The sequence below is a fragment of the Vicugna pacos genome, chromosome 21 (assembly GCF_048564905.1).
Source record: "Vicugna pacos chromosome 21, VicPac4, whole genome shotgun sequence".
Taxonomy (NCBI): domain Eukaryota; kingdom Metazoa; phylum Chordata; class Mammalia; order Artiodactyla; family Camelidae; genus Vicugna; species Vicugna pacos.
The window spans coordinates 32524551-32547565 of NC_133007.1; the positions used below are offsets into that span (position 1 = coordinate 32524551).

The window sequence follows — 23015 nt, forward strand, 5'->3', positions numbered from 1 at the left end:
CTGGGGGCGCTGCACCTGTCTGGTGCCTTGAATCTGCCATCCTGCCCCCTCCCCAGCCTGGCTGACCGCCTCTCTCCCTCCAGCAGACGGGTCTCCCCAGGCCTGTCCAGCCCCGTGCTCGGGTGGGCTCTTGTTCTGCGTGGTGTTGCTGGGGGCACACCGCTGGGTACAGGTCACCAGCTGCCCTGTTTCCTTCCATCCGTGCTTAGCAAAGTGTGAACAAACGCGGCAAAGACACCTACAGAAACAAGGCACCGGGAGCTGGGGGGACCCAGACCTGCCTTCACAGCAAGGAGCCCTCAGCCTGGTGAGAAAGGAGAACTGGCCCGGCCCCTCCCACGCCCGCCACCACTGGCCCTGAACCAGAACCTAGGCTCCTGTCCAGAGCTCTGTCCCGTGAGACCTGGGTGAGAGAACGCTTGAATGAACTGGGAGGACTGGGAGAGGTCCCACGTGAGCCCAGGAATCCGTGCAGGCGGGCGTCACACTCGGGGGCTGGGGGCCGGCTGCTGGCTGCCGGCTGCCGGCTGCAGACACCTCGGGCCCTGCACACCACGCCTCCCCCTCCTGGGAGCTGCCTGAGGCTGGCTGGGCTGACCTGCGTGCGGGGACCCTGGTGGTGGGCCGCCTTCCACTCCGGCCCCCAGAGGCCCAGCCGGGCTGCTGGCCACCGGCACTGAGGCTGGGCCGGCACATCTGGGAAAGCGCTCCGGGGCTCTGGGCCCTCCAGGACGGTGAGTGGGAGGGCTGCCCTGCCCCTACTCCAGTCCAGAGGCAGAGATCAGAGACCTGGGATCAGCCTTGAAGCTTTTATTGTCTCATTTACAGGCAAGGAAACTGAGGCGCAGAGAGAGGGGTGAGGGCCTGGCCAGTTCAGCGCAGGGCAGAGGCTGCTGCCACCCACAGACCCCTCCAGCAAAGCCAGCCTCCCCCCTCTGCTCCCTGAGACCTTCCACCCAGGCCCTCCCACAGGTAACACCCCGCCCACAGAAGGGGTGGGACTCACCTGCCCAGGGAAGGAACAGATTTCATCCCCAGATTCATTTCCTGCCTGTGTGTTCTTGGGGGAGTGGATGAACTCCCCCAGGAAACAGGCTTAACTCAACTCAGAGGGGTTCAAAGGTCAAGAGTGGGACGGAGCTCAGCCCAGAGCACCTGCAACCTCTCCGGCGCAGCCTCAGGCTCCGGCCCCTGCTCCCCCCGAGGGAAAGCGGGAGGCAGGCACCCAAGGCCGCTGCCTCGCAGAAGCCGCGTCTGAAGTGCTCCACGTCTTCACCGTGTCGAGGAGTGAGACTGCTTCAGTAACCAGAAGGAAAAACTCTCCACAGAAAGGAACCTGCATAAAAATATCTGTCTCTGTGTTTCTAAAGCAGATGACAGACAAAAGGCCAGCGTCACTGGACTCTAAGGAGAGGGGTTTCTGAGGACCAGGGTGGTCAAGAGCAGCTGGAGGCGGCCGGAGGGGCCTCCTGTAGTGGCTGGTTCTGTCTCACGACACTGCAAACCAAAGGCAGTCCCCTGCGGCTGTGCTCAGAGCAGGCGGGGCTCCTTTGCCTCTTGGTCTCTGAGCCCCGAAAGCAAATGCAGTGCCATTTCAGAGGGAGCGCGCCACCCAGGAGGCAGCCCTGGGGCCAGGATCCAGATCCTCCCCACCATCCACACTTCCTCTGCAGGGCCCTTCCCGCTGGGCCCGGCTGCCAGGGAGATGACCACAGGTGACCCGTCCTCAGCTCCCAGGCTGACCCCAGCCCCTTCCTGAAAACACACACACTGACCCCTCAGGTCCCATCAGCCAGGCACCCCCGTCCTGTGACTCATTCACTCTTCTGAGGGCCTGCAGGAGGCAGTGTCTCCTCCCAAAGGCTGCACAGGAAAGCAAGCCCCACCCCTCGCTCTGCAGGCCTCTGGACGGGACAGACCTGGGCTCTCCACTGGCTCTGAGCACCTAGTTGAGCATCACCCCCGGCCAGGGGGGACTCTCAGGCCGGGGTCCCAGCAGGGCCCTGCCGTCCCAGGCCTCCGTCTTCCCACTGAGATGGTGGTAGTGAAAACGCTACGAAAAGGAGGAAGTGTCCCCATTCTCAACAGTAACACGACAGCGACAATCAGGCTGGCGCAGGTGACGCCCAGCGCATGGTGGGCGGGCCCGCGAGGCAGGAGGCCCATCCGACAGGCAGAGCCACAACACCGCGCTGCGTGTTTCCCGAGCCACTGACACAATTCCAGCGCCCTAACCGCATTCTAACCACCTGCCCAGCGGCCAGTGTTTGTTTCTGGATGGCCCTTCGCTCAAGAGTCGGGAGGCGTGGCCCATTCCCTGGGAATCACACAGCGTTCTGCCCTGATGTCGCTCTAGAACCTTCCAGCCATGGGTCCTGACTCCCCAGGGCTGCAGGCACAACAGGCAAGCCATCTGAGGCCGTCACCCTTCTTGGGGGAGCTGGGGAGTCCCTGTCATGACCAGGAGGTGGAGGTGGGATTGTCGGGGAGTCCAGCTGGGCGTGGCGTGGAGGAGGGGGCACCCCAGGATGACTCAAACCCTCACCAGCCGGCTCAGGGCACCAGTCTGACTAACACCCTCTGAAGGCCTAATCCAGCACCCACCACTCACTATGAAAACACGGCAGAACTAGCCATTGCTACCAGAGCTCATCACAGAGCGAGGTGGCGCTCAGAAGGCAGCCAGCTGGGCCTTGCCCACAGCAACACAGCAAGGCCCCCTCCCCCGGACCGGAGAGCCAGCCCCCACTCTCAGGAGTCTCCAGGGCAGGACTCTTGGCCAGCTCAACATCACCCTGCCCTGAAGCTTAAAAATTACCAAAGGCCGAGCCCCACGGCCAGGCACAGAATCCACGTGGGGTGTGGCCTGGGCGCCAGCCTTTTTTTTTTTAATTAATAGACTTTATTTGGGGGGCAGTTTTAAGTTTAACTGAGTAAAGCACACAAAGAATCAGTCATCAGCATGTGCGAAGCTCCCAGCTGACTCCAGCATGGTGCAGGGGGGAGCCCGGAGCCAGCCCGCCGCTGCGACCGGAGAAGCAGAGGGCCACCCCCGTCACCCACCTGGGTGGCAGCCAGGAGCCCGAGAACCCAGGCTAATTCTCACAAGCAGCAAACCCCAGCCCGGCCACTAGTTCTGGCACAGCCCACAAGGTAGGAGTGGCGGTTACAGTTTTTAACAGTCGGGAAAAATATCAGAAGAGTTCATGATGTGAAAATATTTACTCCGCAGACCATCGCAGGAAAAGCCTGCCGACCCTGCCCCAGGAAGCCACGCCGCTGGGGGAGGGCGGCCCTCCGGAGGGAGCCCCACCCGGGCAGGCCTAACAATTCCCTGCCGGTCTTCAGAGGCCAAGTGGCCGCAGGTGTGCTGCGGGGCCCTCAGAAGCGAACCTGCACCTCTGAGACGCTCACCAGGAGCTTCCAAGCCCAACCGCCTCCCGCTGGGTCTGTTCGGCTTGTCTGTAACGTCTGTTTTCCAGAGACACCACGCATCCCTGAGCACATCCCAGGCCGCTCTGTCCACACCAAGGCTGACTCAGACCCTCCTCCCCGACCTCAATGGTTTTCATTGATTCCTGTCCTGAAAATTTCCCCAAGTTTCACCACCTTTCTCTGCTACAAATCAAAACACTGTCTGGGAGCAGGCTGCTCTGGGTCCCCTGGCCTCTGGAGCCTGCTCCTACCTTTCACAGAAGTTGGCAGAGCCCACCTGGAGTGACTGAAGGAGCTCTGGAAAGGTTTTAAAAGTAAAAACACCTCCACCCACTGAGGTCCGGAAGACCTCCATCCACAGGCAGACTCACAATGCAAACCATTCCACGTTTCCGTGAATTAATCCAATCAGACCACTTTCCAGCTCACACCCAGTAGAGACAGCCCAGTGGAGGTGAGGGCTGAGGGCCGGCATGTGAAGGGTGGAATGAGTCTCCCGCACCCCGCCCTGGGCACAGGGAGGCCAGAAGGGGTGTCCAAAGAGGGGAGGGGCCGCCAGGCACAAGAACCAAGCAACGTGCTTTCGGGAAGGGGCACCGAAGGTATGGCAGGCGGCGGGCACTGATGTCAAGGTTGGGGACCCTCATATCTCGATGCCAGAGCCTTCTGGGGGGGCATTCCCACCCCCAGCCCAGCGGGCCCCTCCCACAGCACTAGAGCTCAACGGAGTAAGCCAGGGCACCAGGAAGGGCAGGGAGGAACACAAACTATTTTTTTCCAGAGCACGGGCCTTCCCTAGTCGCGCACGGGGTGGGGACGGGAAGGGGAAGGGTGAGGGGGGCCGAGCCCAGGGCACGACGTTAGTTCTGCTCCGGAGGCTCCAGATTAAACAGCTCCAGGCAGGAAGACCGCCTTCTCCCAGATTGGTCAGGAAGTCATGATGCAAGTTTGCAATTTTTTTTTTAATACGAAAGAGAAAAAGAGATTCGTGCCCCCCTCACCAGCGCTCCAGCCCCTCCCAGAGGGGCCAGCACCGTACCCCACCCCCGTGCCCCTACGCCCAGCGCCCCGGGCGGAGGCCCTAACCGCCCTCTCTGGGGGCGCTGGCTGCCCGCCCCCGTGGGCGCCCGGGTGCCATCTGCCCGCCGCCCCGCCGCCGCCCTCCCAGCCTGGCGCTCGGACGGGCCCGGCCTCCCCGGCCGCCGCGGCGCTCTCATGCTTCTGGAATGCGGGCGCCCAGGGCCGCGCGTCCCGGGGAATCTCCGCGCCCGCCCGCGCACGGTCCTAGCCCCGGCCAGCCTCACTGGGCGGCGGGGCCGGAAGGCTGCGAGCAGGGACGCAGACCTTGTCCCAGCACGGCGCCCGCCGCGCCCGCCCGACTCACCGGCCAGAAGCGCGAAGGGCAGCAGCAGCCAGTAGAGGACGGCGCCGAGCACGTGCGGCTCCATGCCCGAGGGGCCCGCGGGGCCGGCCCGGGGTCGCTCGGCCTCCGCGGCGCTAAGGGGCGGCGCGGGGGATCCGGGGCCCGCGCGCCATGGCGCACAGGGCGGGTCGCCGCACGTGCCGCGCGCCGCGGCCAGGGCCCGGCTGGTCGGCGGGGACGGGAGCGCCTCCGCGCCCTCCTGCTCCTGCTCCTACGGCCGGTGCCCGCCGTGCCCCGCGGGTGCCGACGGCCGAGGCCTGCGCTCGCCCCGGTGGGAGTCCTGCCCCGCGGCGGAGCGCAGCGCGCGGCTCTGGGCTCCTTGCGGAGGCCGAGCTGGGCCGGACGCGGCTCGGCGGCTCCCTCCTCCCTCGGCCCGCCCGCGGGCCTTTATAGGCTCGGCCCCCCGCCCTCCCGGCGTGCCCGCCTCCGCGCCTCCCCGACGGCCCTGCGCACTCCGGCGCGCCCTCCGCGGCTCCACGCGGCGCGCGCCGCCCCCGGCCCTCCTGGACGCGGCCGGCCGGCAGGGACCCGACACCGCCGTGCGGCGCACGCCCCGGGAAGACCCCGGGTCTCAACAGCCTAGGCGCTGCAGCTCCGCGTCGCGTGGGGACGGGCAGGCGCCACTTTTCCGCCGGCGGATCCCGCTGGAGCGCTCGTTAAAGGCCGGGCTTTCCCGGGCAGCACCCCACGCGCAACTGCGCCCCGCGTGGCAGGAGCGGCTGAGGCTTCGCTCCCGCGGACGTGAGCCCGCAGCGCCCCCTGGGGACCACGGGGTGGCTCGGAGGCCCCGCGCTCAGGGCCAGGGCCACCGCGGAGCGGTGGATCAGGTGGGAGGCCCCGCGAAGCCCGCCGGGGGCTGGGGGCCGCTTCCACTCGCGCCCGCCACCACCCCCGGCTCTGCCTTCATCATGTTGCTGTAGGAGGGAAGTGACAACTGCCCTGGGGCGGACAGGGCAGGGTCTGAGCCCAGGCTGTGCTGGGCACTTCCCCCAAGCCCCCTAGGCTGTCCTTCACCACCCTTGAGTTGGGTTGGGAAAGAAGAAAGGGAGAGGGTCACACAGTGTTAGAGGCAGAGCCCACCAGGGTGCCTGGGCTCAGTCCTGGGTGAGGGACTGAGGAGCCTGGTGGGTGCGGGGGACCCCGAGAGTCTGCAGCCCGCACTGCCCGGCTCCAGGCGGGCTGAGGATGCCAGCTCCAACACAGCCCCTGACCCTCCCACAACGCTGACTTCCCTGAAGTCTGGTGTTTAAATGCTAATTGGTTTTCTACCCGCCTCTCCTTCTGCCTGCTCGTTCCTGTCTTAACTCCCGGCCAGAGTCATGTCTGATCCTGGACTTTTTCTAGACCCCTTGAGACTTGTAGCCTTAGGGTCCTCCCCAAGGTCAGAGCTAGGGACGTGCGGTCTAGCTAATTGAGAGTTCCAGGACCCACCTGTAAATACGGCATGTTCTCAGCCTCTTGCAGAGATGGCTGGAACCACCCTCAAGTTCAGGCCCAAATCTAGCCACCTGCGGCCGTCCCTTGGCAAGGACTGCAGCCAGGGTCTCTGAGCAGTGCCAGGGTCAACAGAGGTGCCAGAAGGATATCCCCCAGCAGCTCCACTGGCTGCTGGCCTCATGCCCCAGGAGGCAAGTCTCCTCTTGGTGCCTCAGGGGCATCTATGGGATGGGGTGGGTGCCCAGCTGCAGAATTGTGAGGATTTAAGAGGAGACTGTGTAAAAGTTGACGTGAAGTAACACGCATCCTTGAGGGGTTACCATCAGTCCCCTTGGTTACCCCCATCATCATTCTTACCTGGGCTGTGGGCTAGAGAGGCGGGGTGAGGGGCGCTCACCCAGAATGCCAGCGGTGGGAGGCATCAGGATTAGGGCTCCCCTCGCCCTGTCCTCTGCCTGGCCTGCCCTCGGGGTGACCAGGGGTCAGCTGGAGCCCCTCTCGGGACACTGACGTCCACCTGCACAGGGCCTTGTTTGCTCAAAGGGTTTACATGCAAAGACCGCAAACAGTTTAAAAACCACTCCCTTAAGCTAAGTCCTTACAAGGACTCTCGCAAGAGCAAAGTCTGGGGAGGGGGGAGGCAGGAGGACTCAGAGAGCGAGTCCAAGGGGAGGACAGCCCCAGGCAGGCAGGCCCACAGCCCCCAGACCCACCGCAGCAACAAGGACCTGACTCACAGAGCCTCCCACCCTCCAGTCTGGCTCCAGAACACAGAATTTGTCCTGCAGGTGGGCCGGGGAAGGAGCAGATAGTATGTGTCCAAGAATTGTGAGCAGCAAAAGACAGGGGAAAGACTGTTGTGGCCAATCCGGGAGCCGTTACATAAATCACAGCGTATCCTGCAGCGGAGGACTTCAAAGCGGTTAGATTCAAGCAACAATCCGTGCAGCAATAAGGAACAATCTCTAAGACACAGTATTACAACTGCGAGAAGCAGAGGCTCGCCCTCATCCGCACAGACACCGCATCTCTGGGGGGCACACAGGTGTGGCCGGGCCAGCAGGGTGCGGCTGCACTGTCCGATGGGAGGGAAACCTAATGATCACTGAAATGCCCTTTTTATTTTTATTTTTAAACTTATTTTTATTTAAACATCTTTGAAACGCCCTTTGTGTTTGATTTTTCACCATGTGCATGTGTCACCGATTCACAAAATAAATTTTAAATGAGCACATGTGGGGACAGATTTTCAGCAGCAGAACTTCCTGACCTGCAGACTTGCCAAGCAAGGGGCGGGGGCTGGGGCGGGGGGGAGGCGGGAATCTGCCTGTTGAGTAACACGTGTCTAATCCTTTGCAGACCAGGACACATGGGCCAAGAGGGGAAGTCATTTGCCAAAGGACTAGTCAGGCCCAGTGCCCAATTTTCTTGATTCCAAGCCCAAAGCCATCTCTGTCCCACCACCCTGCAACTCGGGCCCCTACTGCACTTGTTGACTGAAGTGGTACTCGAGTCTTGAAGAGCAAGAGGGGTGAGGTCCCTCAGGGAGCCAGAAAGGCCAGGGCAGGAGTGGCATCAGAGGGTACTTTACCTCTTTCCCAAGGGCTACACGACCATCGCTACCTGTCTCTAAACTCACATATTAAAGAGGAAACAACACAAGTGCCTGTGAACAGATGAATGGATAAACTAAATGTGGTCCGTCCACACGATGGAACATTATTCAGCCATAAAAAGGGAGGTCCTCATGCTGCTCCAAGCGGGTGAAGCTTGGGAACATTCTGCCAAGTGAAAGAAGTCAGACACAAACGGACACGTTTTGTACAATTCCACTCACACGAAACATCTGGGAGAGGCAGATGTTTCAGAAGCTAGATTACAGGTTCCCAGGGGCCGAGCGAGGCGGGAATGGGGAGTAATTATTTAACAGGTGCACAGTTTCTTATCAGGATGATGAGAAGATGCAGGGAACAGTGGCGATGGTGACATAATAACACACCTACTTCATGCCGCTGAGTCGCACACTTGAAAAAATCACTTTTATATTATGGATTTTTACCACTATAAACAACTACCATGGGAGGTACGCACATAGTGAGAAGATTTTCCAGCAGCCCACACGCTATCTTCCTCCCACTGGGAGCCTCCCAGAGGCAACCACGTTCTCTGTTTCTTCTGAACATCGTTTTCCTGACTCCCAGCCAGAGACTTGATGAGACTGGGGGTTATTATTCAATTTCCCCAAGTGTGTTCCCACTGAGTCTCCACAGCCCTCCTGCCCTGGAAACAAGACCAGGAGTCGGTCCAGAGGAGCACACCCAAAAATCCTGCTTCCGCCAGCGGATCCCGGGCGGACGGGCCTGGCTGCTTCTGGGGGCCGTGTCCCATGGGAGCCACAGAACTGGCCTCAAGTAACCGTCCCCTCCTGGCCCCTGCCCACCTGGAATTGGCCGAATGGCTGCTTCCTGTCTGCGAGAAGGCCCAGCATTTGGCTCTGACCCTGCTCAGGACGTGACCAACCAGGGTCAGCGGTGGCTCCTGGTTCTGCATCCATGGCTCCAATTTGGTCCGGAACCTGCCTGCTGGCCCTGGCTGAGTGGGGAGGCTGGGAATTGGAACCTACTACTGGGGAACATGCCGCAGGTGCCCGCGGCTGGGAGCCCTTCCCAGGCTGCCACCAGGAACGCATGGGCACCAAACCCATACCCGCTGGTGGAGCTGTGGGGAGAGGTGGCCAGATGGGTGGCTGGTGTTCTCCACGTGAAGCCGACTGTTAGAAGTGAGTCAGCGGTTTCCCTAGCCTCAGCTCGGCAGTAAAACCACACTCCAGCTGGACAGTTGATGGAGGGGCCGGCCGAACTCGAGTGGGGCTGATAGTCCCTGTGGACCAGCTGCTGTGTCCTCCGTGGCTGACAGGCTAGCGGGACCGGTAGGGTGGGGGTGACAGGCTCTCACTCAGCTGAGACTGACGGCTCTGCCCAGCCCTCTGCAGCCGGGCTCACGCCAGCATCTGGTGCTTCTGCATCTCCACCTGGGAAGGCAGTGAGGCGGACTGTGCAGCAGCAGTGGGGACGGGGGCAGGAAGGGCTGTCGCGAGCAGAGGCTGGGTCTGAGAGTGGAGGCCTGGCCCTGCCTGTGAACTGAGATCATTTCTACCATCAGTTTTCAGGGTTATGTCTAGCACCAAACTTCCACCGAGCAAGTGAATGAAGGAACAGAGGAGACAGGCTAACGTTGGGTGGAAACGTGGAGAGACTCCTTGTCTGGCGAGAGTTGAGGGGGGCGTCCCCTCCCACTGGGCATCTTCAGGGTGGGACGGGCTCGCTCACCCCTAGGCTGGTGCCCGGCACGTGTGACGGGACGTGAGGCCCGAGTGAGCCGGCCACCACCTCCTCATTGATTAGGACCTGGGGGCACCAGTGGTCTTAGAGATCAGTGACACAAAAGGATTTGTAACACGTGGGGAAACAGCTCAGAGAAGGGGATGCCAGGCCCAAGGGCAGTCCAGGCCCACTCGCCCAGGGTCCGCCAGGTCCTGGGACGCCAGGGCGAGGGTGGGCAGGGTGGCCCTTGCAACAGGGAGGCCCAGGCTGGCTTCAGGTACTCCCGGGGCCTCCCATGCAGGGGATCCCTTCTCCCAGGGGTCCACAGGCCACACAGAGCAAGGCGCTGGGGGGAGGAGATGGTTTCTCATACTAACTGTGCCTCACTCTGGATGTCAGGGAAAATTCTGAGATCTCATTGCCCCAGCAGCACTCTGAAGGAACAAGGGGAGGACAAGGCCGGCATCACGGGGGGAGCAGAGGAGGACCAGGCCTCGGGCCAAGGCCCGCCTGCTCTCCAGCCCTCTGGGTGCTCACTGGCCTCCCCCAGCCATGCTGACTCACCGCGCCCCCGCATCTGGGCCCACCGCAGAGGCTGGCTCTCCCAGGGGCCTGGTCAGGCTGAGAGCCAAGTGCCTGGCCTGTGTGTGGCCTTGGCTGCCCCCGACCTGGCCCCTTCTCCACCCACACCGCCAGGGGAGCGGATGCCAGGCACATCCCGCGCCGTCCTCACTTGCAGGCACTCTGGGATGGAGGTTTGACGCATGGATCCCCCCACCACCTCCAGCCTAAGCGCCTCTTGGGTTCCCGCTGGCAGTCTGTCCTGGCACTCTGACTGGTTTTCTCGCAATCGCTGGGGTGGTACGGACCACCGGCCCCGGGGCTGCCCAGGGAAGGGAGGAGAGCACCCCTTGCCGGCCCCAAGTGACAGTGGGCAGGTGGGCAGCAGGTGGCTCTGGAGAGCAGAGCGCTGGCTGGAGAGCCGGTGGGAGGCATCCTCTCCAGCCTGGGACTCCGGCCAGGGGCAGACATGGGAGACAGGAGGGCCTGTGGTCCCCGACGCTGACGGTGCCCACCTGTGCACAATGCAGAGGAACTGTAGCTGACCTCTGACCTGTGGGAGCTGGTGGATAAGCTTCTCCTTTCTCCCCTGGGCAGCTCTGAGATGCGATCTCCTCGGATCTGGGGGGACAGCCGTGTGCAACTGAGCCGCAGCTTCCCACAGAGACACGTCTTCCCCCGGCTCCTCCGTCCCGTCTCGCTCCCCAGGCCCCTCGCCCACTCCCCGCAGGCATGCTGACGGCAGGACACCCGCCACTCACTGGGAGGCCGTCTCAGTTACTCCAAGCCTCCACACCCGATGCACCGGCCTTGGCACCAGGCCGGTCTTTAATTCTGGCCCAGTCGCAGGGGGCTGAGAGGAGTGCTCGGCAGCAGAGCGCCCACTGTCTGCGAGCTGAGGGCCTCCTGCACTACCTCAGCGTCTAGGTTGTGGACCTACTGTCCACGGAGGTGTCCTGGTCCCAGTGCAGAAAGAAACCAGCCCAGTACCCCCTGGATACAGGACAGAGGGCTCGGAGAACTGACCCTCACCACGCGGGGCAAAGCCAGCCACAGCTGTGTTGTGCAGAAAGGCCGCCTCCGTCCCCTTCCCCCTAGCACGCGCTGCACAGGCTCTCAGCGGGCAGGGAGCGCGGGGGTCTCGCTCACACTGCCGCCGGTGTGCACAGAGCTCCCTCCAGAGGCTCCAGGTCGGGCTGGGGGCGGACGAGTGGACGGTTCTCTCCTCAGGCCGCCTTCCTGGGCTTGCCTTGCTGGCTGCACCCCTCACAGGCCTGGGCAGGGGGCCCCTGTGCCCCCCCTTCCCGGTCACCACAGGCCACCTGACACAGGGCGAGAAGGAGCCAGTCCCTCTCAGCTGTGCGGGTCGGCTGACGGCCCTGCTGGGGCGTGCCCACCCTGCCCCCTTCCCATGCCGGGCTCTCAGCAGCGGGGCTGCCCCGGCCTCTTCCTGGTCTTGGGCCCCACACCAGCCTCCACACAGCAACCGACGGGTCTACTGTCAATGTGCTGGCCGCTCACGCCCTGCCAGCCTCAGAGAAAGTTCAGACTCGTTTGCGGAACCCCGAGTCCTCTTGCCCTGGCTGCACCGTCCCTCCCTTCGACCCCAAAGTCCTGGGCTGGGCCTTCCCTGTCTGGTCGGACACACCAGCTCTGCCCCACGACTACCAACCAATCGCTTCTTGCTCCCTGAGCACTGCCCTCGAGACAGCACCCTGCAGGCTGGCCCCATGGGCCCACAGGACGTCCTCATGGGCAATGGGGCCACATGTCCACAGCCACACACGCAGGCCCACGGAAGAGCCAGCATCTGACCTGCTCCTGGGCCCACCCACCACCCCAAAAATCCAAAGCCGTAGGGTTTTCCCGAGTGCTTGCAGCAGCCTCTCCCTGTCTCCATTTCCACCCCGACTTCCGTCCCAGCCAGGAGCCTTTCAATATACTGCCCGCATAAGGCCTCCAGTGCACTTATGAGACCACGATGACGTGTACACCCTCTCCCGTCAGCACATCACCCTCACTGCCACAGCTCCAGGGGCCCCGGCAAGCTGGACCCCACTGTGCTTCCCAGAGCTGCCCTGCCTGCTCCCTGCCTGTCCAGACTCTGAGGGGGTGCCACTCCCACCCAGCCTACCTGGGCTGTTGATTAACTTGTTTAAGGTGTGTTACCCCACTGGCTGCTGCCCGTGCAGAGCTCTGGAATTGGACCCCAGCTCTGCCTCACGGGCCGTACACCTCTAACAGTTACTGGGGACCCCTAAGGGCTTTTGTCGATGTGGGTTACATCTGTCAGTAGTGGCCATGTTAACTATTTTGATAATGTTGATTCTTCCAATCCAAGAGCACAAGACATCTTTCCATTTCTTTGTATCATCTTCAATTTCCTTCGTCAGTGCTGCACAGTTTCCAGGGTACAGGTAGCCTCCTTGGTTAAGTTTATTTCTGGGTATTTTGCTGGTTTTGATGCAATGGAAATGTTTATGCCTGTTATAAAATTCTGGGTTTTGAACTGCAAAAAAAAAAAAGTGAATGAAGAGCCACAAATGGCAAAATATCCTCCTTTTTTTGCGGGTGAGCCGTGCTCCATCCCATGTATGTGCTGCACCTTCTGTGTCGTCACTTGTCCAGATGTGCTCTAGGATGCCTGCCTGTCCTGCTGATTGGGAACAGTGCTGCTGTTAACAGGGGGTGTATGTGTCTTTTTGAATTAATGTTTTTGTCTTTCTCAGGTATATGCCCAGGAGTGCAGTTGCTGGGCCACATAGTGGTTGTTTTTAGGTTTTTGAAAAACCTCCATATTGTTTCCCATGGTGGTCGCACAGTTTGCATTCCCACCAACGGCGTCTAAGGCCTCCCTTTTCTCCACATCCATGCCAACATTTGCTATTTGTGTTCTTTTTGGTGATGGCCATCCTGACAGGTGTGAGATGGTGTCTCACTGTAGTTTGACCTGCGTTTCCCTGACACTGGCGAGGTCAGGCAGCTTTTCATGTCCTTGTTGGCCATCTGCATTTCCTCTTTGGGAAAAATGTCTTTTCAGTTTTTCTGCCCATATTTTAAATGGGTTGTTTGTTTGTTTGCTTTTTAATTGAAGTACAGTTGATTTGAAATGTTTTATTTAAAAAAAATTAAAACAGTATCGGCCATATTAAGGATTAAAACTAAGGCTTTTGAGAAACACTTCTGTATTTTTGGGGGGGTTCTTAACAGACTTTATTTTTTTACAGTTTTAGGTTCTCAGCAAAATTGAGTGGAAAATGCAGAAAATCCCCATATACTCTTGCCCCTGTTGCCACACACTTCTGTGTTAAATCAAGAAAAATAACAATAGTTAAGTCCATATCTTTAAAAAATGAAAACTAATTTTATCTCCCAGGGCAAAAACTTTCAGTGAGAAGAGTGGTGTTCTTTTACTGTTCGCGCCTCTTTAAAGTCTGGGTGAACTGGAGACACGTGGAATCTCACAGCTGCCCTGCGTCCGATCGGCCGTGATGAGCGGTCCTGGTCAGAGCACATGAAGGAAGTCCAGCCCACGCGGACATATGGCAGGAAAGGAGCACTGAGGACTGTGGCCTGTGGCCTGGCTAGAGTGCAGTGAGCGTGCTGGGTCCAGCTCACCCCGACACACTCTGGACGTGCTATGACCCGCTTCTGTCTCCAGGCTCGTGCCCAGAGCTGGCCAAGAGCCACAGCAAGGAGTCCCCTCAATGTGGACATGCCTGGCGGTGTGTGCCAGGGGGGAGGGGGGCCCTCCCCATGTGGTCGCCCTGGACTTCTTGAGACCCTGGGGCCTGCCTCGGGCCCCCCACCACAGCTCCGGGATGGCAGGAGCCCCACATTCTGTGGCTCCAGGCTGGGGGAGTCTGCTCGGCATCTGGGAGGCCTCCTGGCCGCATCCTGCACATCAACTTATCCATACAGGGCAGGTGGGGAGCCTGAGGGGGGTTAGGTCCTGCTGCCTACCTCTCCGAGACCAGGTGTTCCTCTGTTTTCAAAATGTGAAACAGAGACTGGGGAAGCAGCTTGTTGCTGGCAGAGAAGACAGCTCGCTCCCTCCTGATGAGCAGCTATGAGCCAAGTTTACAAGGTCCCCTTATGGCCGCTCATCTTCAGAAGAGGCTATGCCTGTGGCTTGCTCTTACTGTAGCCCTGGAATCCTACAAGGTTTCCCTCTGTAATGCACAGCAGGCTTGGATTAGGAGTGCTTGCTCCACTTTGCCTGAGGTCAGTTTCTGCCTCCAACCCCCTCCACCACAGTTTTGGTTAAGAAATACATTTTACTTGGTGGCTCAGAGCACACACACCAGAAGAAAACTGTAACAAAATGTAGCCTTAAAAATGCTGCCTGTAACTGTCTAAGTTGATTTTTGGCCCACTAATAACTTGCTACTTTCTGCTTACAAAATAGGGGTCCAGATACGGCGTCCCTTTATTAACACGGGAAAGGATGACCACTACCACCTGTCACATCAACCCCAACTTTCTTACTCTTGTCATTTTGAAAGCAGCAACAGCATCAGCCGACTGAGTTTTCTGTTCCTTTGACTTTTTTTCTTAAAGGCACAATTCACGCTCTTTACAGAAACCTTGGAAAAGATGGCAAAGCCAAGCCTCTCTCTCAGCCCTCATCCCGTCCCAAAGACAAACCCTGTGATTTCTTTTCCTCCCAGACCTGTGGTCACACTTCAGGACCGGGCTGACTGCATTCTTCTGTGACAGGAATAAAACGGGCACTGATCCCGCCAGGTAACCTAAGCTTGAGGTTTTAAAAACTAACTTCTTTCTTCCCAACTCAGCCATCTGAGAGCAACTTTCCTTTTTAAGATAACACCCTGAGATATAATCATAACGTTCACCCTTAAAGATGTGAGCAGTTCACACATCTTGTGGTTTCGTTCTGCCCGCCTAACTGCCGAACACTCCCCAGGCTCGCTCCCTAGCCTCGGCGTGCCGGTCTGCACGCTGGGCGCAGGGCCCGGCCCAGGACCCGCGGAGACCCCGCCCGCGGCCACGTGCGCAGCGCCCTCCTGGTCCGGTGCGGCGCGGCGCCAGCTTCCTGGCACCTACTGGTTTAAATTTCAGCTGAAAGCAGGGCAGCATTTTTCTCCTTCCCAGGACAGCACCGGTTTAACGTCCCCGAGGAGCCGCGCCGTCCACCCATACCAGGACGGCGACGACCACTCCAAGACCTCCGACGTCCCCAGGCCCCGCCCGGAAAAACCGCGCTGCGGCGCATGCGCGGCAGGCGCTGCCCGAGAGGGCCCGCGCGCGCGCGCTCGGGCGCATCCATCTCCTGACAACTCCCCCCCGGCCTCCGCACCGATGGTTCCGGCCACGGCGGGGCGGGGCCAGGCCGCGGCGCGAAAATCGGCGGGAAGAAAGGAGCCACTTCCGCCCGCGGTCCCGCGGTTCCAGGTCCGGCTGCACCCGCACCCGCACCCGCTCCCGCTCCCGCTCCCGCTCCCGCCATGGCGCAGCGCCGCCTCACCGACTTCTTCGCTAGCCGCCGTCCCGGGCTCCGCGCCGCGCCGCCGCGGGCCAAGCCGGCCTGGCGCACCCCGAGCCCCGCCAAGCCTGCGCCCCGCGGCCCGGCCCCGGGCCCCGGCCCCGGCAGCAGCCGCAAGCGCGCCCGCCCGCCCGCCGAGCCTACGCGCGACGAGCCCGCGCCGCCTGCGCGCAGGAGGCTGCGGCTGCCGGCCGCCGAGGTGAGGGCGCGGGGCGCCGAGGGGAAGGGGACGCAGGCCGGGAGGGGGATGGGCGGGAGGGGACGGGGGAGAGGTGCGCCGTCCGGGGCGGGGAGGGAACAGGCCGGGGAGGGGCTCCGGGAGAGACCTGCGCGGAGGGTAAACCGCGGCCCCCAGTGGGAGGAGGGTCTGGGGCCAGGTCACGTGCACCTGTAGGCGGGATCCAGTAGCCTCCCCTCCCGAGGACTTCCTGTGACAGCTGCAGTGCAGCGTCTGCCCAAAGCTGGGGCAGGGCCGGCGCGCAGCGGGCTGGTAAACGTCAGGCGTCTGCAAGGCGGGGTTAGGGGTCAGGCCTGGCCGTGAGTGGTTCGTATTCCAGTTAGCCGGGGACAGGAGAGTGTCTGTCTGACGAGGTGGTGGACCCAGGGTCTTGTCGTTCCGTCTTTTCTAGGGTCCTTGTCCCCAGGTCACTGGCCCCAGTTTCCCGGCTGCCCCTGGCTCCCCAGAGCACTCTTCTCCCGGCAAGAAGACGAAGAACTCCCTCTCAACACAGCTGACTTGCCTGGAGGCCCGGGAGGACAAGGTGAGGCCGGACTGAGGGTAGGGGATATGCACTGGCCTGGGGTGACAGGCTGGCTGACAGCACCCTGTGTCCACAGGTCCCCTCAAAGGTCACCCTCTCTGAGCTCAAGTCCTGCCTGCAGCGGGCACAGGAGCTGGGGGCGCGGGTGCAGGAGCTGAGGGCAAGTGCCCAGAGGAAGGATGCTGGGGAACCCGGTGCACTGGAAGACAAGGGGTACCTGGCAGGGCCATGGTGAGTCCTGGGTGGGCAGTCAGGCACCCCAGGAAAGGGCAGGCTGGTGGGAGGTCTGACAGTTCTGGGCTGAGGGCCAGGGGCTGCTCTTTCCAGGGGGTGGGTGCAGTTGACTGGTCTCAGTCTCCATCCATGAGAGGGGCCAGTTCCTGTCTTGTGGGCCTTATGAACTTGAGACCATCTTGATGGCCAGGAGTTACTGGGTACTTGCAGCCTGGTCCCACATCTGTCCTCCCCTGGTCATCTGGTCGTCATATGTCTCTTAGAGACAAAGAAGCCAGGGCTGGGGGTGGCCAGGAACCTCCCTGGGTGACAGCTGGGTTTGAAGCCACATTTTTGTCTCCATCCCTGACAGTGCTCATGATAGGGAGATGGTGAGTGTGCAGGGCTTTGTAAACCGGTGTGCAGTGTGTCCTGGGGTCTCCCCGGCCACTCTGCCTGGATGGGTGCTGGATGGGGTGGGTCTGGTGCTTCACTCAAGGCCTGGCTCCCTCCCTGGCAGTGGAGAGAAGGTGCCTGCCTACCAGCGCTTCCACGCCCTGGCCCAGCCGGGGCCCCCGGGCCTCGTGCTGCCCTACAAGTACCAGGTGCTGGCCGAGATGTTCCGCAGCATGGACACCATCGTGGGCATGCTCCACAACCGCTCCGAGACCGTGACCTTCGCCAAAGTCAAGCGGGGCGTCCAGGACATGATGCGCAAGTGAGCAGGGGCCAGGGTCCGCCCTTGGAGTCTGTGCCCCCAACCCAGCTCTGACCCCCACAGCCTTGTCCCGTAGGCGCTTTGAGGAGCACAACGTGGGCCAAATCAAAACCGTGTATCCCGGGTCCTACCGCTTCCGCCAGGAACGCCGCCTCCCCACCTTCAAGGATGGCGTCAGGAGGTCTGATTACCAGCTTACCATCGAGCCACTACTGGACCCACGTGAGTGTACCGAGCCTCGGTTTCCCTGCCCGTGACGCTGCATGGTTTTTTAAGTGAGGGTCTGAGGTGTCAGGCACTCGGCCTCGCCCGAGACCCATGGTCATGGGGCCTGGGGCTCAGGCCTGGACTCTCCCCACAGAGTCTGGCAGCCCAGCCCCCCAGCTCACGGCATCATGCCTGCTGCAGCGGCGCCAGGTCTTCAGCCAGAATCTGGTGGCGCGTGTCCGGGAGCATCACAGGGTGAGCAGGCAGCCCTTGGTGGATGACAGCTCATTCCTAGTTGTAGGAGGCGCCCTGCCGTCAGGGCCCCATCTGACCCAGCAGGAGACTGGCTCCCCTCAAGGCTGTGTTCTAAAGCTCTCCTCCTAACCAGGCTTCCCCGCCGTCTTCTACGATGGGTGGGTGGGGGCTGGATGGGGACCCTGGCTCTTAGCAGAGGAGCAGGGGACTTGGGGCTATGGCCTCGGGCCCTGGGAGGCTGGCTAGGTGCTGGAAGTGCTCTATGCTGTGCCCAAGGTTGCCTAGCTGGGACAGGAACCTGGACAGCCCTACTCACCCTCACACAGACATGCCCATGGTCACCTGGTGTCCCCCACAACAGGCCTTCCTGGCCTCCCTGAATCCCCCCATGGAAGTGCCTGAGGACCAGCTGACACGCTGGCACCCCCGCTTCAACGTGGACGAAGTGCCTGACATCGAGCCAGCTGAGCTGCCCCAGCCGCCCACCGTGGAGAAGGTAGCCACTGCCCAGGAGGTGCTGGCCCGTGCCCGCAGCCTGATGTCACCCAAGGTGAGGCCGGGGTGGGGCAGCTTGACCCCCAAGTTGGCACCTGACAGGCTCCACCCTTGGCTGTGGGTCTCCGTGGCGGGACGTGCCCTCCCTGATTGGCACACCACCCACAGCTGGCTCTGCCCCAGGGCAATGGGCACAGGCCCCTTATGTGCTGGGGTGAATCTGGACTTGGGTCCACGCAGATGGAGCGTGAGGAGCCTCCCCTGATCCCTCTCCCCTCTGACCTGCCCCAGATGGAGAAGGCCCTGAGTGACCTGGCCCTGCGCACGGCCCAGCCTAGCAGCCCTGGGTCCCCCAGCCTGGCGCTGCCGGCCACCCCACCGACCACTGCGCCTGCAGCCCTGAAGGGGGTGTCCCAGGCCCTGCTGGAGCGGGTGAGTTTCCCCCGGGGGGGTGGGGTGGGGAGTGTGAGGCCAGACATCCCCTGACTGCCCTGTGCCCACTGCAGATCCGGGCCAAGGAGGCACAGAAGCAGCTGGCACAGATGACAAGGTGCCCGGAGCAGGAGCAGCGGCTGCAGCAGCTGGAGCGTCTGCCCATGCTGGCCCGCGTGCTGCGCAACGTCTTCGTGTCAGAGCGCAAGCCGGCACTCACCATGGAGGTGGCCTGTGCCAGGATGGTGGGCAGCTACAGCATGGCCATGAGCCACGGTGTGTGCAGGGCCCCTCCCCAGGGCTCTGTGTCCTGGGAGAGGGTGGGCGCAGTGCCCTCAGGGTCCCCTCCTAAGGCTGCACCTGGCCCCCTGGGCTCGAGAGCCTGCACACCCTCCCCACCCCCCAGCCCTGTTGCCTCTGCGGTCCCTTCGCTGGCTCCAAGGCCCCACAGGACCGTCTGTTCCCTCTGAGGCCTCTAGTCCCTCTGAGCTGCAGGCGGCCTCCCGCTGCAGTCTCTGTGGGCTGGGATGCACGTGGTGCTCAGCGGGGGGTCACATTGGTGGGGCTGTGGTCACTGCATGAGTCCTTCCCTACCTTGTCACGGGAGGCCTGCAAGTCCACCCACGAGGCGGAGATGGGTTGCGGGCCCAGCCTCACACATCCCCTCCCTCCACAGGGGAGATGGAGAAACATGTGCAGCTCCTCTCCGAGCTGCTGCCCGACTGGCTCAGCCTCCACCGCATCCGCACTGACACCTACGTCAAGCTGGACAAGACCGCTGACCTGGCGGGCGTTACGGCGCGGCTGGCCCGCCTTGCCCGTGCAGAGGCAGACCTGTGAGCCTGCTGGGCGTGCCGACACAGCCTGGCCTCTGTGCCTGGGCCTTACTCCCTTCAGAAGACGACGCACTTTGCTCTCCCTGTCCAGAGTCCCCAGGAGGGTCGCCTGGGTGCTGGCTGCTGGGCTTGAGGGTCTCCAGCCAGTGCTGTTGGCCCCCCTGTATACAGGGTGCGAGGAAGTGGGGTCAGGGAGGGGGTCCCGTTGGTGGAATAACCCTCCCAGTTGTCCACATGCGCTCTCCAGGTGGTCCTGGCATCTCCAGGTGGATGCAGGGTCCTCTTGAGAGGAAGACATGCAGAATCTGAGATTGGAAAATGAAGGCAGGGGCCACGAGCCTGGGGAACACAGGTGCCTTTAGGAGCTGGGAGAGCCCAGAACTGGCCCTCCCAGGTCCTCCTTGGAGCCTCCAGAAATCAGCCCTGCGACTCATGCCTTGGTTTTTGTACTTGGTCTCTAGAGCTGTAAGATAAAGTTGTAAGTCTGCACATGGGTGTGACGAGTTACAGCAGCAGGGGAAGCCCTGCTGTGCTCAGAGGACTCCCCCAGTGGGAGCCACCAACTGCTAATGTCACCAAGTGCTCAGCCCGCCGGGGGGGCCTCTGCACCTTCCACCCTGGACACTGGGAAGGAGACACTGCTCTAGAAAGTTGTTTATTCATATTCTCACTGCACTGTAGACACGCCTGTAGTGGTCTGGGTTTGGCTGGCTCCAGCCACCAGCTCCAGGCCTTGGCAGTTCCAGAACCCACAGGAGGGCTCCAGGCAGCAACCTGCCTGGAGACTCAGCCACAGGGACAGGAAAAAGTCCAGGTGGGCAGCCAGGGCCCCTGTTGGCCAGTGCGGGGGGGGGGGGTCACTGGCCACCAAGGCCAGCCCTCTCCCCTTGCAGTTGGTGTGGGCCATGGCTGGGGTCACTTGTACTGCAGGAGCGAGAAGAAGGGCACGGTCCCCAGCTTCTCCCTGCCCTTCAACGAGGTCAGCTCCACCAGGCTCACACACTCCAGCACCTCGGCCTGCAGCTGGCCGAGCAGTTCACAGGCTGCGCGCATGGTTCCTGGCAGGGGAGACAGAGTGAGGCTGGGGAAGGAAGAGGCGGCAGGGACAAGCTCCCCCAACCCCAGCAGGCTTCTTTGCTTGGGGGAGACCCTCACCACCAGTGGCCAGCAGGTCATCCACAACCACCACCTTCTGTCCTGGTTCCAGGGCGTCTCTCTGGATTTCCAGCTCAGCCTGTGAATGGAGGTGGGCACGTGACCTGCAGTTTACAGAAAGTGGCCTGGGAGGGCAGAGCCTGGGCCCTGCTCCAACCAACCCAGTCTCCTGGCTGTGTCAGCCTGGCCCAGATTCTCGGCCTCAGTGCCCTTGTCCACTCCAAGCATGGCCGCTCCACTGGAGTCCACGACTCCTTTCGGGGATGGAGGGGCCACAGAGGCAGCCCCCAGCCTTCTCACCTTCCCATATTCCAGGGCGTATGAGGCGGACACAGTGGGGCCTGGCAGCTTCCCTCGCTTTCGGATGAGAACGCAGCCCAAGCCCAGCTCCTGGGCCAGGGAGGGACCAAACAGGAAGCCACGGGAGTCTAGGCCTGTCGGGGAAACCTGGGGTGTTGGGGGGCAGCCGCATGGCACAGCAGGATTGGGGTCCCCATGGATCAGGGCTGGACAGTGGCAGCCAGTCACCGCCAAGACACAAGACACATGGCCCTGTTGGCTACAGCTGAAGGTCTGATGACACCCATCCACTTGGAGAATGTGGACAGAGTACCTACCATGCAGAGGGACTGCTGGATGCTGGAAACTCCCTACAAGGTTGAGTAGATAGTTACATGGCCTCAGGCAAGTCACCTGACCTCTCCAAAGCTCAGCTGCTCACCAGTGGCTGGTGGTAACCATAAAACTTCAAAGACACTTAAGTCATCCTTAAAGGCAGTGTCTTCCCCAGGAACTCCGAGTCCAGAAGAAGAGGCAGTGACTGGGCACTGGCCATGCCTTGTGGTGGACTGAGCCGTGATGGGGAAGCCTGGTGAGGGAAGGATCCAACTCGGGCACCCCACCCCCGCTCCACCTCCGTGGCCCCTCAGGGAACACAGGGACCTGCCTTTCACTAAGACAAGATTCAGGAAAGTAGCTTTCCTGAAGCCCGCTACTGGGTAAAGGGTGTGGCACACAGCAGAGGCCTAACGTCCACTATCAGAAGGCAGCCAGAAAGCATGCTCGACCCAGTGGGTTCTGGCCAGACCCCTCGAGGGAAATGCTGCTGTGTGGCCCCACCTGTTCAGGGCTGGGGACCAGGAACCTGGGGGGTCTGCCCGCAGCCTCGCGCCCGCACCCACCCGGCTGCGGCCATTCCCAGGCCGCTGGAGGGGCCTGTCTCTCCTCTCAGGCTGCAAAGGGTCGGATACCCAGTCTGTCCTTACAACCCAGGCACCGTTGGGGCCTCCGGCAGGTCCCTGAAGGACCCTCCCCAAAGCCCTCCCCCAAGCAGAAGTGGGGCCTCCCTCCCCCGGTCTGCCCTGCCCAGGAGAAAGGACCCCGCCACCGCGCCCTCATGGTGCCGGGCAGACGCAGTAGAGTCCTGGGTGGGACCGGGGACCCGGCGGACGCCCGCCGCTCCACTTGCCCGCGATGTAGTCGATCCTGCCGCCGTGGGCCCTTTTCAGGTGATTCGCCAGGAGGCTGATGGAGGCGCGGAAGGAGTCGGGGTCCTTCAGGAGGGGCGAGATGTCCCTGGTACGCGAGGTCAGGCCTGGTGACTCCCGGGCCCACGCAGAGCCCACCGCGCCCCCATAGCCCGGGCCACGGAGCCCCGTCCGTTCCTCGGTCCGTCCGCCCGTACCTGAACAGCACGCCCGGGATGGGGAAGTCGGGGAAGCTGCGGATGCGCCGCGCCACCAGCTGCAGCTCGGAGTCAGCCATCGTGGCTCCGCACGCGTCTCGGACACGAGGGGCGGGCTCTGCGCTCGGCTGCCGGGCGTCTGCGGGGGGGGCGGGGCCGGGCGCCAGGGGCGGGGCCGGGTGGACTCGGAGGCTCCGCGCCTGCGCAGGAGGGTGGGCGGGGCGGGGGCGGGGCCCGCCCGTCTCCTGCAGCCGTCTCCTGCAGGAGGTACTGTCTTTCGTCGATTCTTAAGTGCTACCTGCCTATAGGCTCGTGCTTGTTTCTTGTCCCCTGAACACAGGCGTCCCCGCCTCAGGGACGCTCGCGCGGGGCCCAGGTGCGAGTCAGGGTTGACGGAACACGGCGTCCACGCAGGCCCGCACTCACCCCGCCGGTTCTTCCTTCCCTCCCGGGCGGGTCTTGACTGAGCTGCTGCGCGGTGCGAGGGCGCCGGCGCGCGCACGGGGCGCAGGGGGCTCGGCCGGGCTCGGAGCGGTCCCGAGCGGGAGTGCTGTGCAGCGGCCTGGAGGGGAGG

The 23015-nt window shown here is 62.1% G+C and overlaps 3 protein-coding genes across 3 annotated transcripts in view; 1 reads left to right on the plus strand and 2 right to left on the minus strand.

The window, feature by feature from the left end:
- PIEZO1 (piezo type mechanosensitive ion channel component 1 (Er blood group)) overlaps positions 1-5213 on the minus strand; it is a 53070-nt gene extending 47857 nt beyond the window's left edge. The window contains exon 1 of the mRNA XM_072946795.1: positions 4820-5213. Within this exon, the coding sequence (XP_072802896.1) occupies positions 4820-4883 (64 nt within the window). The 5' untranslated portion in view covers positions 4884-5213. The remainder of the gene's footprint in view (positions 1-4819) is intronic.
- A 10302-nt stretch (positions 5214-15515) lies between these two features.
- CDT1 (chromatin licensing and DNA replication factor 1) lies at positions 15516-20091 on the plus strand. Its single transcript, XM_072946800.1, has 10 exons — positions 15516-15884; positions 16315-16446; positions 16523-16677; positions 17180-17377; positions 17454-17599; positions 17739-17839; positions 18201-18389; positions 18626-18766; positions 18841-19042; positions 19443-20091. The coding sequence occupies exons 1-10, from the start codon at positions 15648-15650 to the stop codon at positions 19604-19606; spliced, it is 1665 nt and encodes a 554-aa protein (XP_072802901.1). The 5' UTR covers positions 15516-15647; the 3' UTR covers positions 19607-20091.
- A 153-nt stretch (positions 20092-20244) lies between these two features.
- APRT (adenine phosphoribosyltransferase) lies at positions 20245-22582 on the minus strand. The gene is made up of 5 exons (XM_006212470.4): positions 22442-22582; positions 22226-22332; positions 21058-21191; positions 20758-20836; positions 20245-20660 (listed from the first exon to the last, which is right to left on the minus strand). Exons 1-5 carry the CDS (start codon positions 22519-22521, stop codon positions 20518-20520), a joined length of 543 nt encoding a protein of 180 aa, XP_006212532.2. The 5' UTR covers positions 22522-22582; the 3' UTR covers positions 20245-20517.
- Between the last annotated feature and the right edge of the window lie 433 nt (positions 22583-23015).

Excerpts from the sequence above, each read along its gene's own strand:
- CDT1 (XM_072946800.1), top strand. The coding sequence starts at position 15,648 with ATGGCGCAGCGCCGCCTCACCGACTTCTTCGCTAGCCGCCGTCCCGGG. Across the intron at positions 17,378-17,453 it reads GTCCAGGACATGATGCGCAA|GCGCTTTGAGGAGCACAACG; the intron begins GTGAGCAGGGGC and ends CTTGTCCCGTAG. Across the intron at positions 17,600-17,738 it reads CGAGCCACTACTGGACCCAC|AGTCTGGCAGCCCAGCCCCC; the intron begins GTGAGTGTACCG and ends CTCTCCCCACAG.
- APRT (XM_006212470.4), bottom strand. The coding sequence starts at position 22,521 with ATGGCTGACTCCGAGCTGCAGCTGGTGGCGCGGCGCATCCGCAGCTTC. Across the intron at positions 20,837-21,057 it reads ACGCCCTGGAATATGGGAAG|GCTGAGCTGGAAATCCAGAG; the intron begins GTGAGAAGGCTG and ends CTCCATTCACAG. Across the intron at positions 20,661-20,757 it reads TGACCTGCTGGCCACTGGTG|GAACCATGCGCGCAGCCTGT; the intron begins GTGAGGGTCTCC and ends CTCCCCTGCCAG.